Source organism: Zophobas morio, unplaced genomic scaffold, assembly GCF_036711695.1.
Source record: "Zophobas morio isolate AGI-343-1 ecotype UQ-CSIRO unplaced genomic scaffold, CSIRO_AGI_Zmor_V1 ptg000314l, whole genome shotgun sequence".
In the NCBI taxonomy this organism is placed as follows: Eukaryota; Metazoa; Arthropoda; class Insecta; order Coleoptera; family Tenebrionidae; genus Zophobas; species Zophobas morio.
The window spans coordinates 221,122-247,585 of record NW_026972418.1 but is presented as its reverse complement, the minus strand read 5'-3'; the positions used below and the strand labels follow the sequence as shown (position 1 = coordinate 247,585).

General features: G+C 29.3%; 1 protein-coding gene and 3 long non-coding RNA genes across 4 annotated transcripts; 3 read left to right on the top strand and 1 right to left on the bottom strand.

Annotated features, from left to right (window-relative positions):
* Window positions 1–2,381: 2,381 nt before the first annotated feature.
* LOC135119887 (uncharacterized) lies at window positions 2,382–3,243 on the top strand. The gene is made up of 3 exons (XR_010278401.1): window positions 2,382–2,520; window positions 3,033–3,128; window positions 3,183–3,243. It is a non-coding gene; the product is annotated as an uncharacterized LOC135119887 (long non-coding RNA).
* Window positions 3,244–8,832: 5,589 nt separating this feature from the next.
* Window positions 8,833–13,520, top strand: LOC135119905 (leucine-rich repeat-containing protein 15-like). Its single transcript, XM_064044284.1, has 15 exons — window positions 8,833–8,944; window positions 9,159–9,230; window positions 9,444–9,515; window positions 9,730–9,801; window positions 10,062–10,133; window positions 10,337–10,408; window positions 10,668–10,739; window positions 10,939–11,010; window positions 11,307–11,378; window positions 11,584–11,655; window positions 11,904–11,975; window positions 12,238–12,309; window positions 12,507–12,578; window positions 13,236–13,307; window positions 13,376–13,520. Coding segments are annotated over exons 1-15 (1,083 nt in total). The 5' UTR covers window positions 8,833–8,942.
* Window positions 13,521–17,399: 3,879 nt separating this feature from the next.
* LOC135119893 (uncharacterized) lies at window positions 17,400–17,893 on the top strand. The gene is made up of 3 exons (XR_010278418.1): window positions 17,400–17,532; window positions 17,590–17,673; window positions 17,824–17,893. It is a non-coding gene; the product is annotated as an uncharacterized LOC135119893 (long non-coding RNA).
* Window positions 17,894–19,618: 1,725 nt separating this feature from the next.
* Window positions 19,619–20,459, bottom strand: LOC135119916 (uncharacterized). The gene is made up of 4 exons (XR_010278426.1): window positions 20,321–20,459; window positions 20,203–20,265; window positions 20,009–20,136; window positions 19,619–19,944 (listed from the first exon to the last, which is right to left on the bottom strand). It is a non-coding gene; the product is annotated as an uncharacterized LOC135119916 (long non-coding RNA).
* Window positions 20,460–26,464: the final 6,005 nt, after the last annotated feature.

The window sequence follows — 26,464 nt, the reverse complement described above, 5'->3', positions numbered from 1 at the left end:
GAGTGCGACCATGTTAAAAAAAGATTGAATATATAACAAACTCTAGACTGTCTAGTAATGCAGTTTACAAAACGTATGAATACATTCTTGTTAGTTGAAGGATTAATAAAAGACTTGGTAACTTTATAAGTGATTACTGCTCCTTTTAGGTAAGCGTCCACTTCTTGTCGTTTTGATAATTTAAACACCCCTATGGTCATTCAGTCTTAATTACACTCCAGGCGATTTGAAATTCACTCTTCCTATGTAACGAACCGAAGAGAGGTTGTTACCCTCTATGAAGATGGAAGGGCATTGTACCAAATGATAATTGTCATTAGTATATATACATATTTATATTTATTTAAATTAAAAGTGACAAGAACAGTATAGAATAGAGATTAATAAAGCCATCCGCCCCTGATGAGAATAAACGAAACTCAAGCTCGCTCAATTGCACATATGCGTGTGAGTAAAAGTAAAAAAAAGTTAAGCAGAATGGTCGGGGGGCAAAGGGGTTGGAAATAGAGAAGGAGACGACCAAGTGTTACATCCTTTCCCTTTTAATTTTATACTAATTTTGTTTTTTTTTTAATGGTATTTTCTGGTGCTCCGTCGGAAAAAAAAAACTGTTAATTTACGAACTCTCTAAAAGATGATAGCTTACAAACTAGATTTTAACTTGCGTTAAAGCAATTTTATATATAAGATATCTATCTTTTTACCTTTAGTCCTGATATCTATAATACTACAAAATTTTGTATTATGTGACTGGCGATAGCGTGCCCTGCCCCGATTCTTAACTGAGCTACCCCTCTTATTATCAATTGATAGGCTTAGTAAGAATATCCGTAAGTGGTAAAAGCGTTAGGTTGAAAATTTGTAGTCATGCACTTAAGCTTCGAGAAAAACAATATTTATAATTTATTTTTTTTTGTTTAACTGGAGGTCTTTGTATGGTTCATCGTTTGCACAAATTACGAAGTGCCCGATATGAGTCGTAGTATACCATTTTGTCTTAAGTGAATTTCAAAAGGACCATCGCCGGGAGTCGTAAGTCCCGGCATCAGAAGCGTATGTTTATGCTTGGTCGGATACATAGTAGATATAAGTGTTTGCTTTTTGTCGAAAGAGTTTGCTTCTGGCAGAAAGTAAAGGATAAAAAAAAAGTTTAAGCTTAACGTGGATGATGACCCCCAACTACCTCGTCAGTGGCATTGCCTTTATGTCTCATATAAACGCATGGTGCTATTTATATAGGTTTATTATTCTATAATAAAATTTGTAATAATTTTAATATATTTTTTATTCCCATTGATTTTTTAACCGGAATACAGGTTAAAGTTGGGCTAAAGGTTGTCCTACTTTCTTTCTTTTCTTCCATCTTAATGAACCGTTGCATTAACGTATTGCGCCCTAAAGCAATACGTTAATAGAATTATTTTCTGCACCTATGCTTACCAATTGTATAGAGTAGGTCTATGGGAAATTGGCCCATAACGACAGGCTCGGTCTCTGAAATAATCTCTGGTAACTTTGAGTACCATATTCTAACGAAATTAGGCACCAACCAACAAAACAAAAAAGAGGTAAATTTAGTTACCAGTAAACATTACGTTGGGCAGTTTCGCACGATCTTTTTATTGGACAATTGGATAAAAAAAGTTCTGGGTGTAAGAAGTTTATTTTTGGTTAGCTAGGTATGTAAATATTAGTTTGGGATATATAGAATCAAATTTTGAAATATTGGACTTTTGGACAATAAAGTATCGTTTCAACATAGGATGTGATTTCGCAGAAAAAACAAATTCATTTTTAGCCCCGGAGTCTTCCCCTTAAGGGGTCAAGAGGTTATAATGGTGGAACCTTTAAAGGTAAGATTTTACTGGAAGCCAGTATGTCAACCTCTTGAATGAAAGATGAGCTTACTTGCTACTAGGGTTTCCGCAAAATTACAGGTAATGAGTTTTTTATAAGCAATATAATTTCAAAATGGAATCTTATGCATAGATTAATATGTAAGAACTTTACATAATATATATGTATTATTAGTATGCACAAGAAAGTAAGCTTAATATATATATATAAATTATAATTAAACAAAAACTAATTTAAAAAATAAAAAGTATGTATACTAGATGTTTAAATAGACATATATAAACTTTACATAATGTATATATAATATTAACATACACGAGAAAGCTATCTACAGAAAAAATTATAAGAAAAATGTAAACAATTAATTTATTAAACACTAATTTTAATTCTTACATAATTTAAGATTACTTAACTTTTAATATTAAGTCGGTTTTATTTTAAATTAACTAATGATAATATTTTTTTTTTTAGTTTAATTTTTTTGCAAATGTTTAGTGATTATATTTTTGTAGGCATTTGGATACCGTCACTCGAACATTCTTTGCCCTTACTTCTAAAGATGCAAATTAAATTTATCAAATTTAATTTATTAATTTATAAAATAAAATTAACCTAAAAAATTGTTGGCATGGAAATTCTACTTGGTTTTCCATAGACTAAAAGGTTTTTATTCTTTCATTCTTGAATTATTATTAAATCAGTGTATTAATTATTTATTCTGTTGAAACAAAAAGTTTTTTTTAAGGTGACAAATAAAATTTTCATAATTATTTAATTTTTTTAATCAAAATTAATAAAAAAGGATTTATCTTTCCACTAATAAAGTTCAAGGAAACTTCTTTTTTTTTTTAGTTGAAATAAATTTTTATAGAACACTTAAAGTATAAGCAAAAAAAATACAATTATAAAAATTTTTAAAGTTAGCTTTTTACCATAAAATTTTGAAAAGTCCACTTTATTTTAATCTAACATGAAAGTCATTATTTTTAACTTAAAAACTATATTTTTATCCTCGCGGGACCAACTGGTGGCCCATAAAAAAAAAATTGTCCACAACTCCTAATTACTAATTTTTTTGGAAGCTTTTCTTTTTAAAATTATTTTTTAGAAAGTCAATTTTATTTGCCTGCTTTACTGGAATTTTTAATGGTGTCGCCTTTTTTTTTTCCAAAAAGCTCGTATCACCTTTGGTCCATCTGCTACCACGACAGGATCAGCTGCTATACAAAACAAAGATAGTTTTGCGCGTTTATTCGAGCTTGAACTAGCCAGTATAGCTTGTGCCTTTCTCTTAAAAATTTAAGCTGTTTAAATGTCTCACGCAGGGAGTTTAATAAAACATAAGCATTTAGTATCGAAGACGAAAAATGAGAACGGAAATCAAGGTGAATACAAAATATAATTCTGTGTTTTCTATATTCTAGGTTTTTTAACTGTTTACTTTACATTTTCTTTATATATATATATCATATATTCATTCTATACTTATCCACTTTTATCCTTATGTTTATTTCTTTTTCGCAGACTTGAGGGTTTATTGGGTTAAGCTTTTATATTTGTATTCTCTATAAACTAAGCAAAAGATGCAGTTTGAAGTCTCAACTATTATGATTAGTGTATCTTAACAATATTTAAAGAGCAATTCTCTAAGGTTTCTACTTAAAACTTTGACTACTTGAATTTACTGGAGGTAATTTATTTGTCTCTACGGTGCAAGTTAATGGTTAGCGCCAAGTTATTATTTAATTTTAAAAACCTGCTCTTAACTTACAGGTCATCCGCAAAAGTTACTATCTCTTCTTTGCGGGGTGATAAGATGGTCGCTCTCCTTTACCCCTTTTCCCCTTATTTCGCTATCATCACAAATTTTCTATCTTAAGACTATTAGCTTTATAAAGTTGAAGGGAACAGAGACACTAAGTAAGGAGCAGTAACACATTTTACTATGTATGACTAATGAAACCTGACTTAAAGCTAGCAACATAGAGATTAAAACTTCTAATCGACGGGGCTGCACTGATATAACATACCCCTTTGTAAAAATAGGAAATATTAATTATATGGACAACTTTTTTTTTTAACATTAAAGTTGAGGTAAAAATAGTCCTTTCCGAAATTAAATTTCTACAGCACTAGGATGTAGTCCGCCAAAGTATAACACTAATTTACAGGCAACATGCTATAATTTTTATTTTATACCTCAAAGAAGAAATGGTATTGTGAGAGGCAAAAGTGGAGTGCCACTTGGATGTGCCTTACCTTCTTGAATATTATCATTTTAAAATATAAGTATATAAAAAAAATTAAAGTTTAAAAGAGCTAAGACCCACTTTATTTGGTAACCAATGCAATGTGAAGTAACTAATAAAAACTTGAAATTTATCTTTACCGAATTAACTGAATATCGAGGGCCTAGTTTATCATTTAGTGGATTTATATTACACCACAGTCCATACAACTACGAAAATAATTTTTTTTTTTATTAATCGTTTAGAAATTAAGCATAATGTTTATACATTCATGTTTACTTGCTTACTATAAGAAAAAATTAGAATTATTGCAACCTTTTTTATTTTCCCTTTATAAAACTATTATTAATAAAGATATTGGTTGGAATTTGAGATTAAAACTATGAGATTAAATTAAGAATCATTTTCAAAAAAAAATTACATTGATATTTATCCTAGAAGGGCTAAGAAGAGGAAAATGCTAGTGGTTTTTAATTGACTATATAGTAAGGAGCGCCAACTGAGTGCGTTGATCTACATAAGAAGGTGCTTTAAAAAAATCAAGATGACAATCATAAACCAACTTTTTTTACAATAAGTATATAGGAGAGTCAGCATTGCTACTTTTGTAGGATATGCTACGCGTTAGTTGCGTCTTCGCCTTTCTCTTCTTTCTGTCCCTCTGGGGAAGGTTGGTGCTCTTGCAGGGCATTACGGTTGATCTTTTACCCAAACATTGAAGACCATATACCAACCCTACGAAGTTGTGTGTACTCCTTCCTGTTTATTATTTTTTTAATACAATTGGTTACTTTAAACTCATCATAAAATAAAAATAGATGATCTAAATTTAGTTATCATTTTTATTTATAGACTTTAATAAAATATCTCGACGTTTGTTGAAGGCTTATTTCAAATCTTATAATTATACTTAATAAAATACACACCTATTTTTTAAGGCTCATTATTATAAAAGGTGTTTACAAAACTTCAATTTTACAACTTTTCCGCCCAATGTAGAGAAAATACCAATGGGTATCACGATACCGTAAAGATTTGACTCCTAGTATATTGCTTCCCTTAGTAAGGCTGCACTGTTCTCACTTAACTATTTTTATACTGTTAAGAACGTATAAAAGATTTCTAATATTTTTTTTAAGATATATTATAAGCCGTTTGTATTGAAAAAGTGTAAGCTAAATATTAGGGGAAATGAACTTAGTGTAGCACATTAAATTAATAATTTTTTTAAACCTTTCGTAAATGTGGTAAAAACTTTGTCTTTTCTTATCATTACACAGTTAAAATATTTATACAACTGTTTATATCCCAAATTTATTTATTGGAATGCATATAAACGTTGTTGACCCCAATGAATTTTTTTTTGATCCAGACAAACGTCTATAATAAATTTGGTTTGGCTCTTGATAGTAACGCCACTCACGCATATTTGACTAGTTACGATTGATTTATACTAAACAGAGAATGTAATGCAGGCTTCTTAAACAGAGGTAAACCAACAAGGGTCGGCCCGAAACACTTTACTTTTCTGAAACAAATATGTGTAGGATGAATTCACCGGATGATCTTTTGACGGAAGTTGCCACTACGTTGAGGCAACCTTATGCCCATGTAAAGAGAGTGGATCAAGGGAAAAGGTCTGCAAGAGTGCCCATCAAATGAGGAACCTTTAGATATTTTTAGGGATACCAGTGGCTGATATACCTACCAACGTTGAATTCCGATATTTGAACACTTTGAGTAGCTCGAGTGTACTAGAGCCTTTTACAGGAAATGACAACCCCCTTCAGATTTTTTCAGTCTCAATAGGAAAGGTTAACATGACCGTTGACAAACAACATGAGAGCTTAGGACACGGCACAGAAAAGGTTCTTAGGTCAGAAGTCATAAAGTTAATTATTGTAAGCCCATGGGAATAACTCCTGAAATGGGTCCTAATGGTAAACTAGTCAGACTACTTAAAAGAATAAAGACGAACTTAAAATGATTTGGCTCTTTTACCTTAGGAAATATTTAAATTTTACTATTTGATGCCCGTCGCAGGCTACCTGTAGGTTATATACGAGAAATTTTTAGATTTTTAAGTAGATTTTGACCTTTTCAAGAAGGTTGTTGATAAAACTAAAAAATTATTTGTGTAAGTGATTTATAAAATTTTTACTTCTTATTTTCCTAATGGTTGATAGCTTTGTTTATTTTCGGTCTGGGTTTAAGTTAAACTGTGATGGTAAATTCGAACCTTTGTATGCCCTTTTTCAGAGTCCAACCGTTTATCTTTTTTACTTAAAATAAAATGTTATCTCCACCCTTTATTTATTACAACCTACGTTATCAGATATATATTTTATATATACTTCAAACTCTAAAATCTTGTAAGGTGGATTTTGCGGCCCAAGTAAACCGTTTTACATACTTCTGTTGGTATATCTATCAGTAGTAGTGTAAATAAGTTACTAATTGGCTACCTTAAATTCCTTTGAATTACTTTTTTTCTTAGCACTTCAAGTGTTCCGCAATTTAATACCCTTTATTCTGACTTTTTTATACTTCCGTTTAGATGCACTTATATTTATCTGTTTTATAAGATCTTTTATATCTATATACTCTGTCGTACAATAAATTTGGCAGGTATAAAAAACCAAAAAAAAAACTGACGTTACCTTTTCAAATTTGTAATAATTTTGAAAATTAAGTATGGTTTGCATATTTATAACTCTAAAATAAAATAGGCTTTTTATATTGAAATTATAAGTTCAAAATACTTAGTAAAACAAAATATTATTAAATAAAGACGTAAGCTAAACTTTCGAGAGATTCAACGAAACTCTAAGTGTTCGCGTAACTAACAATATACAATTATTTCGTAAAGTGTTATACACCTGAATTACTAAGAAACTAAAGTTCCTTTCAAACCTAAAAGGAAAAATTCACTTAGGTTACAGTAACCAGATATTTGAAATCCTATAACCAGGATTAAATAATTTTACATAATTCTAACTTAAACTATAAGTTAAAAAAAAAAAAAAAGATTAAAAAAACTATAACTTTTGTCTAAAAAAATAAGCTACATTACAGAAGTTTAGCTTCATGGTTGTTTCTAATATTAGTTTTATTGGGTAATAGTTGTGTTTATATTACTTACAGAATAGAACTGTAAAAATAGCTTGAAATCTTATAGTATATAAATAGAGTTATAGACTTTCGCTAACTATAAAATATTTTAATGATAATGAGACCTGTCTCAATAATTTCATCTGAAGAGACCGACTAACAAGGCACGGGAGTGCGTTTGTAATGACATTTTTTGTAAAGCATTCAAACCCTCAAAACTCCTACAACAGCCCATAACCCTAGGGAGACCTGAAAAACTCCTGTTACAGTAATAATACTAATTAAATATCTAGAAAAAATAGGCAGTATATCGCAATATAATACGTTTATAAAAATATTTTATTTATCTCGTTATAAAACTTACCTGATCGTTCAATTTGTAACTGGGAATGTTTATTTTAAATTTCAACGTAAACCTCATCCATCCAGTTATTTTTAGTGAAATTAAAAAGGAATTCAATATAAAATAGCATTATCACCTGGTATTCCCAGCCTGTGCTACGATTATTTTTATTAAAATAAACTATAAATGATTGATACAAAGTTATTAAAACTTAATATAATAAACCTATAGAAATATTAAGTAAACTACAGAAAATGTATACATTTTGTTAATGAAATCAAAATAAAAAATTATATTTACTACATCTCTTCAAAAAAAAGTAGGAATTACTAATATTTCACTTTTATTATGTATAATTCCCAGTATTTCTCGTTAAAATCATGGGTAATAAAAATTGTTATAATTTTTTTTTCATATAAAATAAATATGGTATATTAATATAAATATATAATAATTTCATTCTTAAAAGTTCTTGACTTTCATGTGGTATTTCATTATATTTGATATCATTATTTTGAAATTTTTTGTGATAAGTATAAACTTTTTTAAAAAATTCTATATATAATTATTATTATAACCCAAAAAGAAATTAATTATAATAAAAATTTATAATTATAACGGAAATTAAAATTAATGAATACAAATATTCATTAAATACAACAAAGTTAAAAGAATTTATGGTCAAAGCATTATTAAAGTGATTATTTAAAATGAAAAATATTTAAATAATAATAAAAAAAAATTTTATATATTTTATTTATTATTTTCATTTTTTCTAATAAAATTCTGGTAAAAAACTTATATATATATATGAAAATAAAATATTACATGTATATTTTAGTGGTACAAAAAATAATAATAAGTTAAAATAATATCTCTTTATAAATATTCATGAAAACTAGAAAAAGTTAAAAAAAAAAATATTATTTATTTTTTTTATAAAAACTGTATTACTTTATATCTTCTTCAACATAACAAACGAAGTTATAAACTCAAAAAAGTATTTTTGCTATGAATAAGTAAAATATAATTTTTTTATTATTTGGCTAAGGTTTTTTATAATATTACTTCATTATTCATAGCATTAAAGTAAACATATTAGGAAACTTTGCGTTTTTCGATTGACAGATTAACTAGGGAAGAGGCGATAGATTGCGTTAATATATAAAGATACGAATGCAAAAATTTAATCAATTAACATAAACAATCTTATTCTGCAGGTATTTAAGAGCAAGTTAGTGTCAAAAGTGGTAATCAATGTCAGTATGCAGCGTGTGGGCTGTCTCTTTGCCGTACTCTTATTTATTTTTCAAGGGAGATGGGTGTATTCGTGGTATGTACAAGAATCTCGCTGTGTACGGGCATACACCGACCATGTAAATATGTAAGTACCCATGTCTGCCTAACGAATTGCTGACACATTGTAAACGTAAAACCCATAAGACCAGAATATTAATGATCTTAATTTAAAGTCAGAAGACCTAGTTAATGTCTTATTAATAATATACTTTTGACTATAATTAAATATCTACTCAGTAGAACTTTTAGCATTATACTTGATATAACGTCCTTTACGAGAATGCATACATATTTTAAAGGCTTATAAAAGGGTGCAAATTGGATACTTTTCCACCGAAGGGAGCGAGTTTAAACACTGCTGTAATGTCCATGTAAGATTTGACTTCCAGTATATCTTTATTTTAAGTAAGAAAAGGCTATACAGTAGAAGTAAATAAGCTCTAGATAATATTTTTTTTAATTTAAGTGTTTTTTTAGTAGCAATGTATTTTTTCCAATAATAACAAGGAATTGTAAGGGTATATTTACTTAGAACTATACATTGTCAAGTTTATATTATAATTATTCCTGACATATATCATAAGAAATTTGGAAGATAACGCCCTTACCGTCATCACTAAAAAAATGTTTGCTGGCCTTTCCAGCTTGACTTTTTTGTAAGTTTTTAATTATGATCGTATCATGCAATTTTATTATAAAATAATACTCTGTTTACCCATGCTAATGGAATTAATCATATATTGTTCCCCGTACTTTACAGAATCAATAGCCTACTAGATAAAATATAACTTTTTGTACTACTATTAAAAGTCTTCATAATCGTTTAGTATTTTTTAAATACTCCAACTGTTATTAACGTATTACTTGTAGATCTTTATGGGAAAACAATATAAAATCCATTGAAGACGATTCGTTTTCTCATCTCGTTGCCTTGAAGAGACTGTAAGATTCTTATTCTTTATTAAAACGCTTGGGGGTTATTCCATAAGCCAGTTAGTAAATTTTAGAGGCGTTGCCTTGCTAATCTACTTCAACTACAGCCTCATTCGTTAGCTAGAATTAAATTTTTTGAGTTTTCATATTTGCTATATATATTGTTTTTCACTAATATTAAAGGATCAAATGGATGGATTTTAAGCTTAATTATTAACATACTTATAATTAATTTTTTTTCTAGTATAACTACTGACGTAAACTTTAAGGAATTTAGGTTTTAACCAACTAACTTTCATCAGCAAAGGAATGTTTTCTGGACTCCCTAATTTGACTTTATTGTAAGGCCATAATTATAATCTTATCATAAAATATTTTATTATATAATAATATTCTGTTCACCCCTGCTACTCGAATCAATCATAAAATGTTCGCTGCTTACTCGATAATTTATATAGTTACTTATAATATTATTAAGAGTCTTAATAATCGTGTTCAGTATTTTACATATCCCATTGCAATGTTAGTAACATATTACTTGTAGAAAATTATTGGATAATAAAATAAAATCAATTGAAGACGATTCGTTTTCTCATCTCGTTGCCTTGACTGAATTGTAAGATTCTTATTCTTTATTAAAACGCTTGGGGTTATCCCATAAGCCAATTTATAAATTTTAGAGGTACCTTGCTAATCTATTCAACTACAGCCCTCTTCCTTAGCTAGAATTTAATTTTTTCTGAGTTTTCATATTTGCTATATATATTGTTTCTTCACTAATATTAAAAGATCAAATGAATACATTTTTGTGCTTAATAACAACCATATTTATTTTTAATTTTTCTTCTTATATTACTACTGACATAAACTATAAGGAATTTAGGTTCTAACCAACTTACCTTCGTCAGCAAAGGAATGTTTTCTGGCCTTCGTAATTTGACTTTATTGTAAGGCCATAATTATGATCCTACTATTAACTATTTTATTTTATAATATTATTCTGTTCACTTATGTTATACAAATAATCATAAAGTGTTCGCCGCTTAATAAAATTATACTGTTACTTCCTTTTAATATTATTAAGAGTCTTAATAATCGTGTTCAGTATTTTTTAAATTCTATAACTATTTTATTAACATATTGTAGATCTTTATGGAATAACAAAATAAAATCAATTGAAGATGATTCGTTTTCTCATCTCATTGCCTTGACGATATTGTATGTTTAATTTTAATTTAAACGCTTGTAGATTATCCCACGGTGAACTTTATTTGTTTTATTTTTCTGTTTTGATAACAATAAACTAATCAATAAATTAAAGCAGCATTACCTTGTTAACCTATTTCAACTACAGCCCCCTTCGTTAGCTAGAATTTAATTTTTTCTGTGTTCTCATATTTGCTATATATTGTTTTTTCACTAATATTAAAGGACCAAATGGATGGATTTTAAGTTTAATTATTACAGTACTTATTAATTTTACTTCTAATATAACTACTGACGTAAACTATAAGGAATTTAGGTTATAACCAACTTAACTTCATCAGCAAAGGAATGTTTTCTGGCCTTCGTAATTTGACTTTATTGTAAGGCTATAATTATGATCCTATCATTAACTATTTTATTATATAATAATATTTTGTTCATTCATGCTACTCGAATCAATCATAAAATGTTCACTACTTACTCGACAAACTGTATAGTTACTTCCTTGTAATGCTATTAAGAGCCTTAATAATCGTGTTCAGTATTTTTGAATCCTATAACTATGTTATAAGATATTACTTGTAGAACTTTATGGAATAGTCAAATAAAATCAATTGAAGACGATTCGTTCTCTCATCTTGTTGCCTTGACAGATCTGTACGTTTGTTATTTTTACTTAAAATGTTGTGGATTATCTCACGATGAACTTTCTTCCATGAGCTAATTGATAAATTCAAGCAGCATTATTTTGCTAATCTTTTTCAACTACAACTCTCTCCGTTAGCTATAATTTAGCTTTTTAGATAAATTATATAGTTACTTCCTTGTAATATTATTAAGAGTCTTAATATTCGTGTTCAGTATTTTTTTAAATTCTATAACTATTATTAACATATTACTTGTAGAGCTTTAATAGATAACAAATTAAAGTCAATTAAAGACGATTTGTTTTCTCACCTCATTGCCTTGAAGACATTGTAAGATTCTTATTTTTTATTAAAAAGCTTGTGGGTCATTCCATAAGCTAATTGATAAATTTTTTTTATTTTACCTTGCTAATCTATTTCAACTACAGTCTTCTTCCTTGGCTAGAATTTAATTTTTTCTGAGTTTTCATATTTGCTATATATATTGTTTTTCACTAATATTAAAGGACCAAATGGATGGATTTTAAGCTTAATTATTACCATACTTATTATAAATTTTGCTTCTAATGTTACTACTGACGTAAATTTTAAGGAATTTAGGTTCTAACCAACTTACCTTCATCAGCAAAGAATTGTTTTCTGGCCTCCGTAATTTGACTTTATTGTAAGGCCATAATTATGATCCTATCATAAAATATTTTATTATATAATATTCTGTTCACTTACGTTATTCAAATAAATCATAAATTATTCGCCGCTCACTAAAATTATACAGTTACTTCCTTTTAATATTATTAAGAGTCTTAATAATCGTGTTCAGTATTTTTTAAATTCTATAACTATGTTATTAACATATTGTAGATCTTTATGGAATAACAAAATAAAATCAGTTGAAGACGATTCGTTTTCCCATCTCATTGCCTTGACGGAACTGTAAGTTTTCTATTCTATTCGTTACTTTTCTTGGGGACGGTTTATAAGGCACTTTAATTTGGAAGCGACTATATAAGATAGGAATAAACCAATCGTAGGAGCTACGTTGCACTAAGTTTGCTACCCATTTTCACTTCAATCTTTGACTATTTTATGCATTACATTGTTTTTCTTTAGTACTACCACTGGAACTCCCTATTTGAACTTTTTTTACATTAATTTTAAATAAGGTGTAGTAATATACCTTACATTTTATCTTAACTTTGAACTTCTCATCTTTTTATATACTTTTAGAGATCTTGTTACTGTACGTTTTATCATATTACATAGCTTCTTTCTTGCATATACTTATCATGTTGTGTTGCTTTTGAAGGCATCTTTTCACATCTTGTTATACTTTTTCCAATCGTTTTCTAAACGTTTAGATTTATTGTTTTTCCAAAAACTTTCTGTTTGTAACATCTAAATAAACCGCGTAAGCCGAGGCTTCGCACAGTTTATCAGTCTAGTCAGGTTATTAAAGACCAATATAAATGCATTTTAGAAATAATTTTAGTAAAACTGCTTATATAATAAGACCTATCGGGGCGACGGTGTTGTTCCAGGTGTTCCTCCTGTTAAGTATTTATTAATATTTATCTTTTACATAACCATTAGAGATCTTACAGAAAATCCTTTAACTGAGATTGGGGCTAAAGCTTTTGTGGCTTCCTGGTACCCTCATGGCATGTAATTTTCTATTCCTTAGTATTGCAGTCTTACAAATTTTATTTTAATTACCTTTTAAAATTTACTAGTAAATTAATACTTGACCAAAATTTTCTTTGCTGCTCGCGGGTGCTCTACAATGAATTAAGCTATGTTAATGGAAACTGCACTTTTAAAGGGAGCCTAGAAATCTTTCATGCTTTTAATAAAGCTAAGTGCCAAACATTAAGTTAGCCAGGATCTACTCACACCACGAGCAATAATACTGAAATTACCTCCTGATCTCCCTATAGTGGGGTAGGGATAGTAAATAAACTCTTTTAGTACGTATTACGCTGCCGGTATTTTCTGTATAAACCATAAAAGGCGATGTAATAATAATTTTTAATATAGTTGATTTTTTAATATTTTTCTGTACCTTACTCCGGGACTCTTAGAATAAGTCAACTATATGTTTTTACTTTATCATCTTTTAGTACAACGGTGTTTTTAGTAGAGCATTGCATTGCATTAAACGTTTCAATATATCGGGGTAAAAGGTTAGGTTTAATAAAAAATAATATATGGATATATGAACTTTTGACTATAATATTGCCAAAGAGCACGTAATAGCAACCCTCTCGAGTGAGCACTCTTCAACAATGCTACCCCCTGTTATACTCGAGAAGAGAGTCAGAGGCAGTGTAAATTGGGGACAAATATTAAATAATTTTGATTTACGTGCAACGATTGCAAGTATTAAAGTTTTTTAAAACAAATAGGAAATGTGCCTTCTGTTGCAGATATTCAAATACTGTACTTTCCGAATCTTGCTTTTTTTATTCAAGTTATTCAGTAGAACGAAAATAACAAAGCTAAAAGAAAAAAAGTTTTTTTTTGTATTATGAGAAAAAAAATTACTAGAGCTCGCGCTATCAAAACTTTTAAAAAGAAAAGATAGAATAAAGTAGGTTAAATAATTGCTACTTCACAGAAAACCAAATTTATTAGTACACTTGAATTTCTTATTAAGTTAACTTATCGGTAGCGTGTAAACTAAAAAAAAGTAATTAACTTTAACGAATATACAAAAAATTGTCTATTATATTAAGAAAAAACCGAAGGGAACAAGCTGGAAGTGGTTAAATTAATAAATAAAAAAATTACTATACCCAAAACAGCACATGAGCCCATAAAACGGTTTGTAATAAATTAATTTACCCATAACTAGCATAAGTAAGAAAAAAAATTTATTGGAAATTAAAAGAATTAACTGAAACATAAAAATTAATGACTCTCTTTGCTAATTTAATATATCTAAAAAACTTGAGCTATCAAAACTTTTTGGTAGAAAACAAGCTATAACACTGTTAACGAAGATTATGTTATTAATTTTTACAAACCAGCTTATTAGCATACAAAACAAATCATTTAGTAATTAAACTATTATCAAGAGGAGAGAAAAAACAGCCTCAAAAGTTTTAAAAAATAAACTTTTCGTTGTTCATTGTTATTTAAATTAGATAATGTGAGTGACAATCAAGTATATTAACTATTACTATTTATTAAATTAACTTAGCAGCAAACATTACAAATTTATAATAAGCTAAGTAGTAGTAATCTATTATCATGCCGTTTGAAATGAAACGCCTTAAAAGTTTTTAAAGCAAACTTTTGGTTTCCCAATGTAATTTAGAATAATGTAAGGGACAGTTAAGTATATAAGCAAACTATTACTTTACAAATCTAACTTTAAGCACATGACTTTATAGAGTTATGTATAGGCAGTGAGGAAAAACGCATCAAAAGTTTAAAAAAAAAACTTTCTTGTTGTTCAATGCTATTAAACTATACAAAAGTAAGTGACAATTATAAAAGTTTGACAAATTAGTACGTTACAAATTATTTATTAGCACACAATGATTTATACTAATAATTTGGTCTAATAAAATAAATAGTGCAAAAGTATGAAGTCCCCTCACACGTTTTCATTAATTATTATAACTATTTATATATTTTAATAAAACTGATACTAAGAGGCTTTATTTGGAGTATTCTAATTAATGTTACACTGTTATATTAATAAATATAGTGTAAAAAATTTAACTCAAACTTGAGTTTGTAATTACCTTTTACTTCACAAATCTTATCTCTATTTTTATTATATAAATAATACTAAAAAACTGTTTTTTTTCAAGTATTTTCCTTAATAATTATTATAATATTATATATTTAAGTAGTATAAAAGAAAAAAATGAGATTAGTGTACAAATTTATTCTTTTATAAATTCTTTATGAGAATTTATTTTATATGAATTTAAATTTAAATATTAAAAAAGGTCTTTTTTTTAAAGTAATTTTTTTAATAGCTATACATTACTAAATATTTATAAAAGAAATAAATTAAATTCATAAGTTTACGTTTACCGATCTATATAATTAATAAATTTTAATTATGTAATAATACCAAAAATCTTTTTTTTTGGTTTTTTATTGAAAAATCATATATCAATATAATATTGATAAATAGTACACAAGAAAAAAACTAGATTCACCTTGTGTACTTTTTGATTTGTTATATAAAATGTTATTGAATATTGAACTTATAAAATTTTATTAATTAATAAATTGTTATATAAGAACTAAACTAAATTCATCTCATTTATTTCTACTCATTATTTTTACTCATTCTAATTATTCAATACATAAGTTATTACTATAAATTAATGCTAATTTAATAAATATTTTAATCAATAGTTATTATAATATTAATAAATAGTATGAAAGAAGAGTGTCAGATGCAGATTTTCTGCTTAATTTTTAATCTTAGTATACTTTAATTAAATTTTTTTACAAAATAATACTAAAAGTTTTTTCTTTTAAAACTTTTTATTAATTGCTAGTAAAAGAGTGTAACATAAAAAAAATTAAAGTTTCGCCAAATTAAATTATTATTATATGCACTTTTTCCCTAAACAATATATATTTCTAATTATAAAACTTTTATATTGAGAATAAATATTGTTTATATAAATAATAGTAAAGCATTTGTAATTTTTATTTAGATTTTTTGGTGGAATAAAATATTGTTGAATAATTTACAACGATGCTACCGTCTTGAATATTCTTTCTATGGTTTGCGAAATTTAGCACCTTTTTACCAATCCATAACAAATCCTTATAGAAATCTCATTGATTATAACGATGCGTAGCGTAAATGTTTTTTATTAAACTCAATGCGTTTCATGTTTACAAAAGAGTTTAACAGAATAAAAGTAACCTCATAGAATTCAGGTAAAAATAGTCAAAACAAGTTCTCAGTTTACCTTTTATAAGTTAACTCATTTGCTGTATAATGAAGTTAAAATTTCTTAAATTAGCGGTAAATTTTATTAGTACTGTTTGCCTTTAAAAATATTGTTATTCTCCTGAATAGCTAGCCATTCTTTTGTACTGCGTTGTATGGCTTTTATTACGATGAACCCAAACAAATGTTTTTTTGGAGCAGATACAACGAAAAGACTGATACTTTTCTCCAAATATGATGCATTGAGACCCTGATCAAATTAGTTGTCTTTCTGTATAGAATTTACCTGAGTTAAATTTTCCATCTTCAGGGCGCCTTTAAGTTAAAAATCTATTTATATAAATAATAAAACTTAGAACAGTAAGCAAACTTCATTTGTAAAGGTTATTATAAATAATGCATTTCTCACTGAAGGTGTATAGTTTATAAAAATTTTATGAATATTAGTAGAAGGCTACAATTTTACTGTATATCTCTATTCTATAGCACAAGTGCGTGGTTAAAACACCAATGAATTTTTTCTAAGATTCAAAATATGAAATTTATGTACTCCCCCAAAAATAAAATAGCACTGTCGAACGTGATAATTATCAGCATTGTTTTTCTTGTATAAAGAAAAAAATTCATAATTACTTAAGCCTTTTTTTCTTTGAGATTATATTTACTAAGAAAATTTTATAAATTTTAAGTATAGAATAAACTTTACTATTTAATTTAACGAAGACTTCTTACCGGACACTTTAAACGCTTTATCACAAAAAAATATTTCCACTTAAAATAAAGCAGAAAAGGAGCACTATTTCGTGACCTATATGAGAGTAAAGCGAGAGGACTGCGCTTATTTTTTTTTTATTGCAGAGAGAGCCAAAAGCCTTGCTTTTACCTGTTCTGCTTTTGCTGTACGTTCTGGGAAGGCCCAAAGCTCTCAAAGATGTTCTCCCCATAAGAAAGCACTTAGCAGTTATACCGTATATGTAAATGTGTGCGCCATGCACTAAGTACTGAATTATCTTAAAGAAAAATAGTTGAGCATAAAGTTAAACTTTTGCAACTGCTTCGGCGAGCAATTAATACCATCAAAATTCTAATTGAAGTTACTAGGTAAATATTTATTTTTTTTTTAAGTTAGCTAACATACTTAAGAATAATAGTTTTGTATTAGGCCAAAACGTTTCTAACTAGGATATATATACATGCTTCTATACTTAATTATTATTAATAATATAATTTATTAAACATTTATTATAAAAGGAATATACCCAATTGCAATCTAAAGCTCTCTGACTATGAACAAGTAGCAACCCTATTAATTTAAAAAATTGTAAGAGTTACCCTACTACGATCATTATGAAATGGTGTTATTTTAAAATAAAGCGAGCTCTCATTCAACGACTTGGATAGAATTATGCTTTCCACATTGGAGGGTTTTCACTACTTGACTTTTATATACGTTTATAATAAACATATAGATGGTTTTAAAATATTTACTATGCAAGGTTAGTATGGTAAAACTGTTTTTATGCAATAATTTTAGCTAAATTCAGGTAGATAAAAATTTAAATTATTGAGGCTATCAAAGACATAACAAATAAGTATGTTTTCTATAACAGTTTACATCGATCTATTATTTAAGACATAATTTCTTATTGGCTTTAGTCCCTTCAGTTTTTTTCTTAAATGAAAGACAAATGATCCTGAAATTGATGTCAAGTTATTAAATTATATTTTAAATTAGTAATATACTCTAAATATGCTCGTAGAGTTTTTGTAAATGCTGAACTATCCTATCGGCTTTTACGGCTTATAATTTTATAACACCACGAAGAATATAGCGAAACGGGAATTAAAAGTAATAATTGTTATTTATTGTTTTAACTTCTTATAATAGAAACTAAATAAACTTCGATCAAAATTATCTTTCATCAGTGCGAAAATTTAATATTTTTTTCAAAGTAAAAAGTTCATATATTATATTACTCCGATTTCTTATACTCATGAAAGTAAAGCATATGCCTTCATGATTACTATTATAAATTTTATTTTAAAACTTTTATATTAATAATTGCATTAAGACTTTTACAAGAAAATCAAATTAACTATATTAGCACCCAAATGTTTTCGAGTCTCTCTAGCTTGTTAGCATTGTAAGTTTTTCTTTTTTACATTAAATGGTTAATATTTATTTTTAGAAATATTCTTTTTTGTTGTATATATTACTTTTAACCTTAATGTTAAAAAATAAAACCTTGGATCGTAGAAGATTCGTTTTATTCCTTAATATGTCTAAATTTTCAAATATTCGTATTCATTTAAAAAATAAAAGGCTAATTCAATATTCTTTTTTAAAGTTAAAATTATATTAAGCTTGAAGTTATTACGGATGATAAGCGTACTGTGCCGAGGACATCTAAATTATTAAATTAATAAGAATTCTGATAGTAATAATCATGAGGCCGTTTAGTATATCATAAAATATTTTTAATAATTTTTCTACTTGAAAGTTGGCTCTAAATAGAGATGCATACATATAGAGAATCTTTTATATTGAAAAGGTTCTGTAATATATTAAGCACATGAGGTGGTTTCCAGCATAATTTATTCAGTTACACTGCTATTAGGATTAAAATATGCCGATGAAAAAAGAGTGAAAACGTAGAGTTATGTATTTAAATAATTTTTCCAACTTTAACACGGCACTTCACAATACTTTTTAGCGTAATGGTTACTTATTATTTACTCGCTTCATCCTGCACTTTTACTTCCACTTGGCAAATAGGCTTTAAGATTTATATATCAATAAAGAAGGGGTCGAGAAGTGTGTTGAAACAAGCATTTATAGTTTCAGACTACTCTTCAAACTTTTGACAATTAATTGTCATTTAAAACCACAGTTTTAGAAATATTATACTTAAAAAGGGATAGGACGTTTTGAAAAACATTCGTTTCATGAAAAACAATTTTTATCAAATACATTATTTGAACAAAGTGCTACAGTAGACAAAAGGCTTTGTTAACTAAACACAATTTTTTTTTTTGAAACCACTATACTTCTTTAAGGGAATATTAAATGAGTAATATTTCATATTGCATTTTAAACACATTGAAAATTGTCCACTAGCCGTGGTCGTTCTGTTAGCTCTCTTTGAGCGTTTCTATCCATTTTTGTATTATCGTAAAAGTTATTTCTTTATATTTATAAACCTTTGCCTCTTGGGTGTTAACATATAAGTAAAAAAAGCACATAATTTTGCGAAGATCAAGTAAAATTATTTATCTAAGCTATAGTTAGCGTGGAGCAGCGAGAATTTCTGATATTCTGGACGTGGTGTTATTTCCAGTGGCCGGCGTCTTCCGTTTTATAGCGTCGCCAAGCTAGACAAATAATTGATTACATGCATAGAGCAACTAAGTTCCAAACTGATTAATGATAAAATACACTTTGGCCACGAAATTGGACAGTGGTGCCCTCAATGCTTAACAAGGATTTCAATATTTTTCGGTAAACAAAGCCCTTAGAATTTAGCTTAAACGAGGGATTTAAAATAAGTTTCGAGAATTGTAGACCTAGAGGAAACAAATTTTAATAAGTGGGTGTATTAAAGAAAAAGAAGTAAGTTAGAGGGGAGATACATAGCTAAGGTAGTTCTCAGACGAGGAAAGTTTGGAGATTGGAACCTCTGCGGTACAAGCTACCTATCGAAAATGAGTTTAAAGTGGATATCCGAGCAATTTTCGCAGAAATGGATACAGAAACTGTAAAGGCGGTTCTTATGTTTTAACGGTTCAACCCGTCTGAAGTAATTAAAATGCGCTCCTTGAAACGGAAGACAACCCCTACCTCTACTCGTCAAGGCGTATTAAATGCGAAGCAAGAGCTAAAATTTGAAAAGTATTGAGTATATCGCCGTGTCGGTTGAACCCCTAAAAAGAAGCGGAAGGACTGGCCAGTGCTATATATGTCAATTATTTGAACATACAAATTAATACTGTAAGTCAAGCTACAAATGCGTTAAGTGCAGTGACCCTCAAGGGTTGACGTCCTGCACTAAAAGCGAAAATTAAAAAGGTTACCTGCCCTAATTGCCCAGAAATGCATGTTTCAAATTGTAGAGGGTGCAGAACTACCAGAAATATGCACCTTTGAGAAAATTTCATAACAATTTTTCAACTAAAGCTTCCAAAAATCCTTAAAGTTTTTATTAAAGGCAATATAAGCTATGCACAGCGTCCTAAACAGAACTATAACCTGAATCAACTATTACAGTACCTTAAACGACATGAGGAATAACTTTATAGCAACACTTACCAATGCGATCAGCTATCCCTGGCAAAGGCCATTAAGGAGTTAATTGATATAACTTTTAGATTATCTAATTGGAGGCCAGTTCAGAAACTTATTGCCAAAATGAACCTGGACAAAATTTTTCATCTGGTACACATCTGAAAAAGATAACTGATTTAAGGTACCCAACTATTCTGTTCACAAATGCGACTGGAAAGATACTAGAGGACCAGACATGACTGTCTTAACTGGAAGAAACATTACCCACCAAGCGCCCTATCGTATAGAGGTAACTTTAGTAGTTGTCTGCGTAAATATAGAGCTCTGTTACGTCGGAATAGTCAGTATAACTGCTACTTACAAATCTTTCGGCAAGGTTATGCCTAAAGTTGCGGGGGTTTTAATATCTGAAGGGTTAAACTTTAAAACCCTTTGTGGAATAGAAGGCGGAGGAGCGACAATGAAATAAGGTTTGCCGAACTAGCCGGCAAAAAAATTTAATAGTTACTGGTCCAAAATCAACACAGTAACATAAATTCTTTAAGTACCTGTCATTGTCAATATGCTAGTAGTACTCTCTTCTGATCCTAATCCCATCCTCATAGAGATAGGAGATTAGTTCGGTCTCGACAACTTGGGTTAAAAAGGTAACCAGTTTTACCCACATTTCGGGAATATTTAGACAAAAGCATAGTCACCATGGAGCACTTCATTGGGAGAGCACTTGACTTAGACATGGCTGTTGTGCAAAGGGAAGGGTCTATAAAGAGAAACTATAGTAGGCCTACAAAAACCATCAATATAACCTACTAGACCATATTAGATCCCAGATTTAGAGAAGGCGAAAGCAAGATATCTGAACTCTTGTTTCCAAGCGATAGAAAACTTTACAACAAGATCAATTTTTGAGGTTAAGGAGAAATTGAAAGCTTGTTTCCCTAAGAACTGGTAGAAAATATAGTCTTTTGGGCCAGATAATAATTCTCTAGGGAAACTAACAAGAACTATTAGATCTACTGAGGTTAGAGGCATAAAACCGCTCATTCATGGTGCTGGAGGCCTCAGCTACGACGCCCTCCGAAATAGTAGAGGCATTAGCTAAACCACCGGTGCAAAAACTTAAAATATTATCCAATCCCTTAATACCAGAAAAACCCCGGATACCGATAATGCTTAAAAACTTAATTCCACGAGCTATCTCTGTGATTTTAAGATTAAAAAATTAATCAAATACTTACCACAGCCTACCTCCCCAAACTGTGGAAACTGGCTTAAGTAATTTTTATTCCTAAAACTAGTCCCTCTAACTGTTCTATTAAAGATTATCACCTAATAATCATGTTGTTCTCCCTAGGAAAGGAGGCAGAAGCGGGGTCCTTTGTAAATTATAAGAATTTGTGGATGGTATGTGCGTCCTGCCTAATATTCAATTTTGTTTTCAAATTAAGTACCCCACAATTCATTAGATAATTAGGCTTACGAGAGAAGCTACAAAAGCTTTCTTAAAAAAAAGTAGCACGTGTGTTCTTTTAGATATTGAGAAGACTCTTCGGTAAAAGAGGGCACGACGATCTAGCTCTCTTTTTTTACTTGACTGTGGTGGTACACCTTACACCTAAAGAATAGAACTTAACTGCTAGAGTAAATTCATTGAAGTCCGCTTTTAGACAATTAAAGGATGGCGCTTCCCAAGGTTTCTTAGTACCCCCTTTACTTTTTTCGATCGACATGTGCGACATGTCACAATTGTCGAAAAAATAGAAACTAGGCTCAATACGTAGACGACACAGTCTTATTTATAGTTCAAAATCCTCCTGTCTGGTGTTTAAAAGCATGCAGTTGACAGTAATTGAGACATGGTATCCAACAAGGAGGCTAATAATTAACGAGCCGAAAAGTAGCTTTGTAATTATAACAAAGGGAAGGATACTCCCCTAGATCTCTAGTAAACTGTCAATCCTTGAAGTAAGAAGGTTAGTTATCTCAAAATTGTGCGTGGACGAAGGACTAAGCTGAACTCCACATCTTTCTTAAGTCGTTTTAAAACCAGAATAGCTATAGCCATGTTAGATCCCTTACTATGCAGGAAAAGCAAATTGCATATAATAAAGAGTTTCTGTAGTTACACGCCCGCTGATGGCCTATGACCCTCTTGCTTGTGCCTATTTTTTAAAAAGCATATCCATAGACTAAAAATACTACAAAATCGCGTTTTAAAATGGTGGTGGACGCCCCCTTGGTTTGTGCACAACAGCTAACTACATAGTGAGTGTAACCTCAAGTTTATTTAAGTTTATCTTATTAGACAGACTCTAAATTATGACTTCTCGTTGGGTGCAAGAACTCGCGGTCAAAACATTTCTTAGACCTACTTAAGGGGGGAGGATAGGGCTAGGGTTATAGTTATTATATTAACTTAATTATATATATTTGTTTTATAATATTATGGAATTGTACTAATTCATTCCTTTACCTTTAATATTTTTATTACTTTGCTTTTAAGTCTTTTCATTATATGCTATTTAGCTATGATAACGCGCACCTATTCTCGTTAAGGGCGCATAGAATTGTTAAGGAACTTGTGGTTTTAGCACTCTCAATTCCAGTAAATTAAGTAGCAATCGATCGTAATCACATCTGTAGTAAGCCAGTACTATAAAGTGAGATACTTCGTCTTTTTGGTCTCCAGCTTTCTCTTTTTGTTTTTTTTGTTCATTTCGCTGTTTTAGTTTTTTATTTTTGAATACATTTTTTATTATTTGGTTAGTTATTCTATTACTTATTCAATCTATAATATATCCTTTTTTATTAAAATACTTGTTATTTTACCTATAATTTTTAGACTTGTTACTTTGATTAAAAATCACATGAATTTTTTTTGTTTATTTAACTTGACGACAATTGTTAATTTTATACAATTCCTAGATTTTACCTGCTCTATTACTAAATATGTTGTCAAGATAAATGTTTTAACAAGGAATACTAAGGAAACAGTTTTACTTTTCTATTAATTCCGTTTGTTTTCGTCTTATGTAAACACTCGCTTCCTGGAAGCAACTTGTAATTTTAAACTTATGCTCTGTTCAAACTGACCTTTTCACGTATATATACAGTATCGGGAAGTGAACTGGTTATTAGCGCTATTTTTTATTAACTTATTTCCTACTGGTAGGCAACAGTTTGTAAAAATTAAGGTGGTATAAACTTTGTGTATTACTACACTTTTGGCATTTGTTCTTCCTTCTTTAGGCACATTAATTTTATTTGTTTCTCTCCTGGACTTCTTTGGAAGTCGCCAATTTTTTTATTTAAAAAGTACAATTGGTTCGTGTTTCTTCTATTTAAAATTTGACCCTATTGAGAAGGGTTATTGATGGTCTAATGACTGCTTTTTTTTTTAAATAGTGGAGTTTGGTAGGTTAATATTGTTTGATATGACTTTGAATTTAAAAAGACAGCCTCTGTTAAATAGATCAGATATAGTGCCCATTGCTAATCATTTTTTTAAGGCCAGCGACTTGCCAGCGTGGCTTTTATCATAAACTTATACTGATATGGGTTGCATTGCTATTTTTTTTGTTTTTCATAAGAGGCCGACTTGATAATGTTTATTTACAACTTTTTCATATTTTATGCAATTTTATAACCCTTTTGAATTCTTCTGTTGTTTTTGAAAATTTGTCCGCGACCAATATAAAAATCAACTATGAAAATCATTGTACTAATGGAAAATTATATAAGAAGTGTTATTCAGCACTCAATTGCAATTTGAGTGATAAAAATATAGAGGGGTTTTTTTACCTTCAAAGCTTTAATTGATAAAGAATTCTTATATAATAATGAAAAGTTTAAAGTTATAAACAAAAATAACGAATACCTGAACCTTAGCCTCATCAAATTTTTAAAACCAAGCATAACCATTTAAATTTTTGAAAAAGTAGATGAATCAATTTTTATTGACGACGCTTTCCTTCGAAGATCCGGCCTTGGAAATACCCACGGTTTATTTTTTTGTAATCTTTCACCTACCTGCAATACGATTACTTTTTTCATTAAGAACAAGATTTCTTACCAAAATTTTGGTGGTGACAAGATTAACTGTTACAGTATTCTTGTGAATTGCTTTAGACCCTATAAATGTGGTTTTTATCACCGTTGCTCTGGAAGCCTACTAACGGGTAACTATTATGGCTACACCTTTGTTTAGGGGAAACGCCTAATGCTGCGGGAAAGAGAACAAATTTAAAATGTTCTTAAGGGACTGGAATCGTTTTCCTTAACTGGATGCCGTGTATAGTTTATCTCACCCTTTTGGTATCTCAATGATTGGTATAGAGCATTGTGAGATGAGCGCTGAGAAGGCGGGCCTTTATTGCTGTAAAACGTCAGTTCTTCGCGATAGGGTTGTAACGAATGCTTGAAATGTATCTAATATTTTTTTCTCTTCTGATAGTAATTTTTTGTTTTATACGGTTGTTTTTGAGATAGTATTGAAAGAATTTTTTTTTGAAAGGGAGTAGTGATGTCCATTTCTTCCCCAGTCCATTTCCAAGTGTGCTGTGTTCAATTCCAAGAGACTTGAAATTTCCGATTCTTCTTAATACAATTAAAGATCTACCAGTTAGGAAAATTAGGATATTGCAAACGTTAATTAACTTAGTGAATTATAATAAAAGAATTAACCCCACTTTAAAGGTTAGCTTTAAAAGGGTTTTGTCCACACAGAATTTGTGGGGAAAACCGAGGCTATGGAAATTATCGTAGATGAGTACATTAGACCATACCCGGAAACCTACCGAGTTAATGTTCCTACTTTAAAGATAACACGTTTTCAAAGCAAGTGCCACTAAGGTTGATTCTTCCAAAAGTTATGAGCTTTCAACTTTCTTTTCCTTGGATGACAAATCACGTTCAAGGCCTTTAGATGTATGACTGAAATCGCTAGTAGACCATGTTAACTTACTAATGAAGAATTTTTACAAAGTTTAGAGAACATTTTAAAAAAGTGGTCATATACCACTCTCTTTAACATCGTCTCGAGAATAAAAATTTTGAAGTTAATAATTTTAATTCAGTTGTATACTCAAAAGGGGCTACTAAATATGAAGAATTGTATAAAGTAGTCATAATGCTTAAGGAAGGCCTAAAAGAACTGATAAAGTAAAAGGAATTTTGAAGAAATGGTTCGTTTTGATGTACAGTCTCCTTAAGCATAATGGAAAATATAATATATTTTAAGCTATTGCCATTGGTTTTAGCTACAACTTTTTTTTTATTTTCCGGTTCAATATCCTTTGAAAAGGCGCTAGCAGAAGGTGCTAATACTTGTCGAAAAATTTAATTATTGGATCGCATAAACGTTTTTGACCCAATGAATTTCTTATTGATGCCAGAAAACGTATATGGATAAATTTGGTTTGAACTTGATGGTATTACCCCTCACGCATATTTTGAGCTTGTTAAAATTGATTTACAGCTCCAGCAGAGGTAAGGAACAAGAGTTTATCGAAACACTTTACTTTACTCAAACACATATGCTTAATGAATTTCCTCAATCTAGCAATAGCTTGGGAAGGATGAATTCACCTCATGATTCCCTGAGGAAACATA

Excerpts from the sequence above, each read along its gene's own strand:
- LOC135119905 (XM_064044284.1), top strand. Across the intron at positions 10,409-10,667 it reads CTCGTTGCCTTGACTGAATT|GAATTTAGGTTCTAACCAAC; the intron begins GTAAGATTCTTA and ends ATAAACTATAAG. Across the intron at positions 11,011-11,306 it reads CTCATTGCCTTGACGATATT|GAATTTAGGTTATAACCAAC; the intron begins GTATGTTTAATT and ends GTAAACTATAAG.